Source organism: Phoenix dactylifera, chromosome 2, assembly GCF_009389715.1.
Source record: "Phoenix dactylifera cultivar Barhee BC4 chromosome 2, palm_55x_up_171113_PBpolish2nd_filt_p, whole genome shotgun sequence".
In the NCBI taxonomy this organism is placed as follows: domain Eukaryota; kingdom Viridiplantae; phylum Streptophyta; class Magnoliopsida; order Arecales; family Arecaceae; genus Phoenix; species Phoenix dactylifera.
The window spans coordinates 12,032,621-12,041,955 of NC_052393.1; the positions used below are offsets into that span (position 1 = coordinate 12,032,621).

Below are 9,335 nucleotides of genomic sequence, written 5' to 3' on the forward strand. Positions count from 1 at the left end.
TCCATCTAAGACACTAGCTTTAGTTGATTATCATGATATTTCACTATAGCTGAGGTTGACTGTTGTTTTTAAGGCCCATTTACTGCTGACTTGACAACTTCATCATATATTGGGTTATTTTTGACTCACTTCGAAGTCTTCCATATTGATGAGATTCATGTAAGCATCAGCTGAAGTTAAGGATAATCGAAAAAACTAGTGTACAATTCCTACATACTTATCTTTCCTTTGATTTCCCACCTGAGGCCTAAACTCTGATTTTTTTTTAAAGGGATAAAAAGTCAGGAAGGTTTTAGTGCATACTATTGTTTGTTTCTTCTCCTAGTTTAGGGGCAATGAAGTTTCAGGAATCCTTAAATCCTTGGGAAAAAGAATGCTGAATTCTTTGCTGTTTTACTTTTTATCCTATTATACTGAACTAATCTGTTTGGTATTGCTGCATTAGTACATTTATCATGCAACTGTGGTTCAGATAGTTTTCAAATATCTGTTGTCCAATCCTATGCAATATTCTTCAGAACTCTTTCCCCCCCTCCCTCCCTCCTCTGTCTCTCTGTGTGTTTGTGTCTGTGCATGTGCCATGTGATTTAAGGTATTAATGTTACTTCTGTTGTTATATCAGCCTGTCAGTCAACAGCCCAAGGAAGTCAGCAACAGTTCAATACCTGCATCTATTCTTATGCCTCACCTTCAGAATCTTTTTCAGCAGACTTCATTTCAACAAGTAAATCAGAATGATTTCTTTAAACTTTACTGATTCAAATTTCAATATTTGCCTGAAATCACTATTCTATCATTGGTCACAGTGCTTATACTTTCTTTGTTGAATTTCAGGATCTTATCATGAATCTCTTAAATAGCTTGCAACAGAATGAGGCAGTTGATGGTGAGTATAACATTTTCCTACTACAATATTGTGGTATATGTGGAAATCTGCAGTAAATCATACTTATTCCTTTCCAGCTATTCATGCTGGACTGCCTTCCCAGGTCCGCAATTTGGAGAATGATATGTTGGTAAGTATAGTATTGATCTTGACTTATTCCAGGTGCATTCTGTCTACATTCCTATAAGATTCACAACCTAGGTATTTTCCATTGTTGATGGTTGATGTAGCCTATTTTTTCTGTTTGAATTCAAAAATTATTCAATTTATGTTTTAAAGCAGGTACTGATCACATAAACAATTATCAAAATCTAGCTTTAACCTAGCTAGCAACTAGTGGAAGAAATTCTGAGCGAGGATTAAGTTCCACTTGAGGTTCCAAGTAGGTCTGGTTTTGTCTTGATCTGCCATGATTTATACTTGACCCCACCCCTGTTTGGATCTTGGATTTTTAGACTAAACCATCTTCATTGGGACTTGATAAAAATAATTTTTAGTCACTTTTCTTGATTACATGCAAAACATTGAAGCTTTACTTGTACTTCTCATCCACTATGCGAATGAGCTTGATAAAAAAGCAAGTCATTTTTAATTAAATAATTTAATTATCTATTTCTGTAAAAGAAAACATTGCAGATGGATGAATTGTGATACATCCTTTAATCCTACATTACTAGCTCAGTTTCTTATTTGGTTGTGGCATTCTGTTTTTAAGCCCAGAAAACCCCAGCATATGCTAATGATCACATTTTACCAAGAACTTACATGTTACCAGGCACTTGTTATCCTTGGTTACCACATTAGCAAATTGTAGTGGATATGTAAAAAATAATAAAGATGATACAGAAACTTTTTAGTGCAAGATTTATGACCCATGAGTGCTAATGATGCAATAACTTACAAATCTATAACATATCCTCGCTTGTATCCCTTTTTTCATTATTGTTGTTGGAATCATATAAACTCCTACAACTTCCTGATATTCGCTATGTACTTGGGTGTATATGCATATTTTTATGCATGCATGAATTCTTGTGTGTATATTTGTTATTTGCTGCATGTGCAAGTGCTTGCAGTGTTTATGATTTATCTTGTATGTTACATTAGTTTAATTAATATCTTCTTTATATACCTCAGGGATCTGAACTAAATGTAAGTTATCTATTTTTTGCACATATATGTGGTGTATGTTGCATACTAGCATAGCTGCTCCACTGCTTATTACATGGCTATATGACAAATCTTTAAAAAAGGGGTTGTCTTTTGACCTTTTTTTTTGACAGGCTGAAACAGCACCTACTGAAAGAGAGCGTCTATTGCTTATTAAAATTTCAGAGCTACAAGCCAGGTAGGTCAGCATCTCCTTCAAAAAATCATATTCTGGCAAAATATATATGAGGATATAGAAGCATAGAACAGATGTCCATACGGTCATACAATGACCACCCAAGAAATCAAAGTTCAGGGGCACAGATAGCATTGAATGTTTGATTAACTAGATTATGTGGCATGGCATTAAATATCTAAGAAATATAGACATTTTTCTTACTTCTGGATGCAAAATGCATGAGAGTTGTTGATTTGTTGTCTTTATATCTAAGAATATTGCCAGCAAGTTATGTGTTTTCATGTAAAATGGAATGGTGCAATTGCTTATTCATAATATATTCTAGCACTTATTAGCAGCAAGCTTCCATTTAGAGTGGTGCACCCACTTCCTAGTTGTTTTCTTATTAATTGTTTTTTAAGAGGCCTACTTCCTGCACTGGACTTGCTTCCGGTAACTAAGTTCTAGCAATCAGTGATTATTCTCTAAAGAAGTACGACCTTGCTCATTTTTTCTGCAGGATGATTAATCTAACTGATGAACTAACCGCAGCAAAGCTCAAACACATTAAGGTGAGCTGTGGAGTTGAATTTCCTCTATTTTTTTTTTCTTTGACAATGAGAAATTACCCATTCAACTGATCTTCTATTTAACTGTCTTTTTCTCATTATTCATTCTTTGATGATACTTTGAAATGTTTCTTACTTAATGCTCTAAGAAACTTTTTCCTTGAGTGTGCCAAATCTTTAGATCCTTGGGATTTGCATGACCGGCCATCTATGTTGGAGAACCTAGAAAAATCTGTCTCTATATGCTTCTGGAGACTTTTAATCCAACTCTGCAACTATTGCAGCCTATTACTTGTCATCTATCATCCTCTCAAATTATTATTTTGGTCCATGTCTTAATCATAAACATAGAATTTAGTTGATGTGCAAATAATTAACCAGTATGAGTCAATGAATGAACTAATCTCAATGTGTGCTAGTACCATTAATAGCTCAATACTTTGTTCGCTAACTCACAAATAGCATTAGATTGCAGTAATAGAAATGGTTAAGTATATATAGGTAAGCTATTTTTAACCCATGGAACTTGTGGAGCAAGAGCTAGGGCAAAACAATGAACACTAGCCAGTAAGCAAATGTATAACTAACAATGTACTATAACTCCTCACGTAAAGAAGCACAGAGTGTATACATGCACCCAACTAACTATTTGGCCAATATTATTAAAACTCCAGCACCCTCCCCATCTCAGATTGATAGCATGTCTGGAAAAGTGGCATCGCCAAACCACCAATATTCTTGTTGAAGCTAATTTTGCTATACTATGATTGTGTGCTATATAGCCTACAAGCTGCTTAGCTATTCTGGTTTTGGAAATGAAATAATCTGTGGTCTCTTGGCAGCAGGATTAAACTTAAGCTGCACCAAGCTATTGGTTATTCCTGTATTAAAAAACATACATGGTTGATCGGATCTGATGTATTTATGGGAATTCGGACCATTCTTATTTTATAGTATTTATGAATATATAAGACCACAAGTTTTGTCATAGCAGCCAGCTTAAATATTAAGAAGAAAACTTGTTTGAAATGTATTCCCTTGCATATGATTTATCGAACTTCTTTCTTGCAAGTTTAGGTACAAGCCCATGAAATTTTGTATTAACTATGCTTACTAGTACTTTGCAACTTGTCCGCTAATTCCAGTTACAACAAGAGCTAAGTGCTGTTTATTGTCGTCAAGAGGAAGAAGATAAAAGAAACGATGAAATAGAGGACACCTGATTTTCTTAATTCAAGATTCTTGAATGCAGTACCATGAAGGTCCAGGTAACAATAGATTCCCTGGCTGAAGGACCTTTTTCATCCATCTTCATTTGGTCAGGTCTTTCTTAAGAAGATCTAGTTTAAAGAGGCATAAGAATCAATTGCTGGGCCATGCTCCATAAAGATATATGACTAGAATTATTTTATGAGGATCAGAGCCATCACAGATGCCCTGTAGATGTATTTCACTTGTCGTAGCTAGGAGCGGGCATTGACCATTCCTAAACAGATGGTGTTGTGAAGTACCAAGTCAGTGATTACCTTTTATAATGATTGCTCTTTTGCAAATTTGATGTATTTTTGGTAACTATAGTTTTTGAGGTGTAGTATCCGACTGACTGCACCATCTTCGAGACTGTATTTTGTTCATGTCTGTTGTGAGGTTCTTGCTTTCACTTTTATTCCCAAATATTTTCTCCCTGGTATCTTTGTAATTGCATGCATCATTAATAGAATTTAAAGTTCTAGTTTCAACAAGCAGATAGCTGCTTTTGCTATCAGGTTTAATGTATTGGGTTTAGCTGAAACATAACTATGAATTACAGTCTTTCATTCTCATTGTACTTCATACAAATCACCTTTCTGATGAGTTTAGTTTTGTCTCCTTATAATGATTCCTGTCTGCAATGTAATGCCTTACTAGATAAACCATAGATTATAATAGCAGAAAGCATATTTTCATGCCAATATACAGGACCACCACATCATGTCCTCCATGCTATGGATGTGTCGGTATTCCTGTGCTTTTATTTGAAACATCACTTTACGAGAGAGAGAGAGAGAGCAGGTAGGGGGTACTAACAAATTATTTAGAGAAAACTTGGATAACAAGTAGAGGACGTCCTCAGTTATTTGTTCAGATGCATAGGATGTCTGACAGAAAGAAAGAAAAGGAGGTCTACCATGAAATAGTTTTCGTATGATAGCTAAGACCGAAGGCAAATTGCTCCTGCGGTAAGGGTATATGCTGGTATCGGGCACCCGCCAACATTTATCAAATGTCAGCTCTTAATCATCTCAGCTGATATAAATTGATATGCCTCAGACATTTATTTTTTTAATTATTTATTTTTTTGGGCTAAAATGGGCATTTCATATAACATGGGTATGAATACACTTAGTAGAATCTACAGACAAAAGATTCCAGAGTACACCGGGCAGGTCATTCTCACCAACCCATAGGGTGTCTTCTGAGTAGCTCGCGATATATGTCGCCACCTAGTGCGCTGCTTCGTTAGCCTCACGATATACATGCATAGCCTGAAAAGTAATTTTCTTTCTTACTATTAACCATATGTCACGAAGCAAAGGATGAACTCCTCCATCGCTGTGAGGACTCTTCCGGATCCAGCTGATCACCGTGGCCGAATCGCCCTCCAAGAGGATGGAATTTACTTAAAGTACACGTTGCATATACCACAATCCCATTCAAGCCGCTCGTAGCGTTGCCCTTGGGATCGAAGTGTTGAAGATTTGACAGCCTCCTGCTGCCCTTGGGATCGAGGTGTTGAAGATTTGACAGCCTCCTGCTGCCACGAGCTTGGATCTCTGATAACAAAATCCGCCCCTCCCCTCCTGCTACCATAACTGAGCCATCAAAATTGATCTTGAGGAAACTTGGGGGTGGAGGCTCCCATATGAAAAACACCGTATGAGAAGCTGCCGAAGCAGTATGGGGCTCCAGGTACCCTGAGCTGTCAAAGGTTTATGATCTGAACTAGTATAAAAAAATTCTGTTGCCTGTGCCCGAGCCTGCTCCATCACGAACCGTGGGGACGGACTAAGCTCGCCAAAAACTCGGATGTTCCTAGCCATTCATACCTTGTAAGCTATGCAGGATGCCCTGATAGCGACAAAGCACATCTGAGGGGAGCTAGACCAATGTCGAACCTCCTCTAGGAAGCAATCCCTCCGGCTCCAAGTGCCCTCCGGGGATCCCAGACAGCCTCCATGTCCACCTCGTCCAACACACTGGAATAGTGCATGATCCACTAACTCGTCCATCTCATAGTACAGGCACAAGGGAGGGATGCTAACACCACGTTGGCTCAGCGCCGAGCTCGTCGGCAGATGGTCCTAGGCCATCTTCCAGAGGAATAGTGCAACCCTTTGGTGTAGCCTAAATCTCCATACCCAGCCACAGTTCCTGTCCAGCTTTGACTCCTGCTGGAGAACCCGAGAAACATCACCAACCCTAACTCTGGCCCTACAAGTGGTGCTCCATACCCTAACATCTGTACCTGTTGATTTCGGGATGGGGAGAGTCCATACCCGCTCTGCTAAGTGCTCCCCGAATAACTGGCCAAGTCTGTCGTCGTCTCACTCTGCCTTCTCCGGCATGAGGAGGCCGCATACTCGGAGCCCCGCAACTCCCTCACCGCTGATCATCGTCGGCCACAAACTCAACGGAAGTGCATCCACTCATGGATCCTCTATTACGTCAATGCTTCGTCCGTCGCCAATCAACAATCTAGAATGTATCAGGGTCATAGGCAGATGCCTCCCAACCTCCCGCTACATGAAGGAGCTCCTCCGGCTACCCACCACCTGGCCAACTGAGCCTGCCCGACCATATCTCGCTATCAATGTAACTTGAAGAGTGAAATGACACACTTTTTGAGGACCTGCTGTCCAAATTGGAGACCCAATGGTTTATTCAAGTTGTGCATCGATCTTGGCAAACCATGGATGGATTCGTGCGGAATTTTGTTCTATAGAGTTTGTTTTTGGTCTTCTGCTAACCTAGTTGAGCAAATACTGAAATACTGGTTCTATCTGTAAGTTGATCTGCGAAGTCACCGAGCTCTATTCCGCGCTGTTGTCCATTACCTGCAGGCATGAACACAAATTAGTTGAGAAGGATCATATGCTACGGATTTTCTATTAGATGCAAGCTCATCTGATTAGAATCTGAGAAGCTTGTTTACTAGAAGTTAGAGACACAAGACGAATGAAGATTCCATGAGCCACACCCTTTAAAGACAATATACCTCAGTGCACCCCAAAGCTTCATTAAAGACAATATACCTTCATTAGCTGGGTATTTTGTTGGTTGGGTTGGACTCCTATCATCTCCTAGACCGTCCAAAGGCAAGCTTTTTTGGATCCTGGAATTGCTGCCCAAGTAGTTCCCAGTTGGGCGAGGTACCTCGCGTCCTAATGCTACGAGGATCTTTGCCTTCATCCTCCTTGTTTTGTTGGGTCTCTCTGGAGGTCCTAAGTGATGCTGCTTGATGTGGCTTGAAACTACGTATTGCTAAAACTCCATTCAAGGCCTTTAGAAATGTCTCTTTGGAGTAATATGCATTCACAAAGCCCTCAAGGTTCCTACCTCATGAACATAGTAGCTGCCATTTCATGGCAGCAAAATACCGCTTCCTGCATCCACATAGAATCTTTGCCCTAGATCCACTACAAATATGCCATCTGGATGATCCGTTTCACATATGTGTACCTCCTCCCCATGAATACTGGCATTCCATTAATCCATTTTCTCCTTCTCATGCTTCTGGTAAATTTTAGAAATTATAGATTTTTCATATTTCATCATCTTCTCTCTTTGCTCGAAACATTCGAATTTGTAGTCTCCTAATTGTTTCAAGTATGAAAATTATCAGTAAAGGTCTAGCCTCTCCAATACAACTGTTAAAACTCTTATATATATATGTTTCGAAATCATACTTTACTAGGACCTTGGACTGAGCCCACAATTCCAGCTTATTGTCCATCGGTTACCATACAACCAAATGCTCATCCAATTTTCTTAGTTCTTCCATCTCTGAAACAAACTCTTGTATAGTACAAGACTTGCAGCAACAAATAGAACAATTTTGAAGTAACTGCTCTTGGAGTTCACTGAATGAGAAGATCTTAGTGTTGGTAATGGAACTAATACTGAAGTAAGCAAATAAGATTTTGAGGGAATTAATTACCTTCTGTGCATCAAATATAAAGGTCCATCCATTCTCTTCTATAGATCCAGTGTCTGCCAATAAAATTAGTGGCAAATCATATCTAGCTATTCCTTATCTCAATCTCTACCACAACCCGTGCAATTGGAAACATATTTTCCTTTCCATCCTTCCCAACAACTACTAGCAGCTATTCTCCTACAGCACCTTTCAGGTGGCAACCATCTAATCTAATAATAGGCCTACAATCCTTTTATAAAACCCTTCTTGCATGCATCTGTGCACACGTAAGTCTTTTGAAAATGGGCTTTACCCTTGGCTCTCTGCACATCTACCTTCATGGTGGAGTCAGGTTTGTTGCCCTAATGATGTCACAATACTCTTATATCTTGGCACATTGCTCTCTGTGCGATCCATGTATGATGTTAATTGGACCATGTATGATCTTGATTTCTTCTTAGCCTTATAGGCTCCTGTCTTGGATATGAGAACCTTAAATTGTTGTACGATCTAACCCTGGAAGTGACATTGTGATTGCGGAATTGGTTTCTACATTTGTGTATTTCTTCATAGGTCTTGGTCTAACATGTGGCCTCTGTTTGCATTGTAGAAGCATGCGTCCCCCATCCATAATTTTTCTTGCATATTATTGTGAGTTTGAACTTATCTTCGCACTTATAAATATAGACAAAACCTTTTCAAATACTTTGCTTCTTGAGTTCCTCCCCTGGACACAACATGAGAGTCGAACTTCCAGCTTGAAGCTTTGTAGGCTTTTTCAAATCTTGCAGAACTAAACTTTGAATACTCTTGGATTCTAGGACGTTCCCCGTCTAAAACTGTCACGCCCCCCGTCTCTGCGGGGCACGTGCGACACCCAGCGCCTATGTGGGGGGCACATGAAGGGGGAACACCGTCTAAAACCGAGGAGCTATCAAGGTTTCTGATATCAATATTGCCGCAGAAATTTCAGCCGCTTGTGCGTGCTCACCCTTGAATCCAGTAACCACTTTCAGGTCTCCTCCACAATTGCTTTATCAATGTACTCCCTAAACAAGTAATCACGATCCTTATTAGTCCCCTTAAGATCACCTTAGTGCCATAATAGCATCACATTCACTATTACTACACTGCCTTCACCATCTTCTTCAATAGATGTCTCCCCATGGCTACCAGCAGTAACTTAGCCGCATTTGTACCCTTTGCATCACCTTGTCCACCAGTACCCTCAAATGCACCCACCTACACATTTACATTGACAAAACCATCACTGAAAGTCTAGCAACCATCCTTTGTTACAAACCCTTCTTGTTCACGAGTCATTTTAACACTTACGTATACAACCTGTGGTCCTTATGCTTCTCCTCCATCACTAAC

The 9,335-nt window shown here is 39.4% G+C and overlaps 1 protein-coding gene across 3 annotated transcripts in view; it reads left to right on the forward strand.

Moving 5' to 3' along the window:
* The window catches only part of LOC103717369 (serine/threonine-protein kinase sid1-like), a 37,876-nt gene extending 33,271 nt beyond the window's left edge, over window positions 1–4,605 (forward strand). For 2 of the 3 annotated variants that reach the window (XM_008805723.4, XM_008805724.4), the window contains exons 17-22: window positions 623–724; window positions 835–886; window positions 964–1,016; window positions 2,170–2,234; window positions 2,734–2,785; window positions 3,928–4,605. In XM_008805723.4, coding sequence (XP_008803945.1) covers window positions 623–724; window positions 835–886; window positions 964–1,016; window positions 2,170–2,234; window positions 2,734–2,785; window positions 3,928–4,005 — 402 coding nt within the window. In that variant the 3' untranslated portion in view covers window positions 4,006–4,605. Of the gene's footprint in view, window positions 1–622; window positions 725–834; window positions 887–963; window positions 1,017–2,169; window positions 2,239–2,733; window positions 2,786–3,927 lie in introns of all 3 variants that reach the window. The other variant, XR_003387558.2, reaches the window with a different exon arrangement.
* The last annotated feature ends 4,730 nt before the right edge of the window (window positions 4,606–9,335 follow it).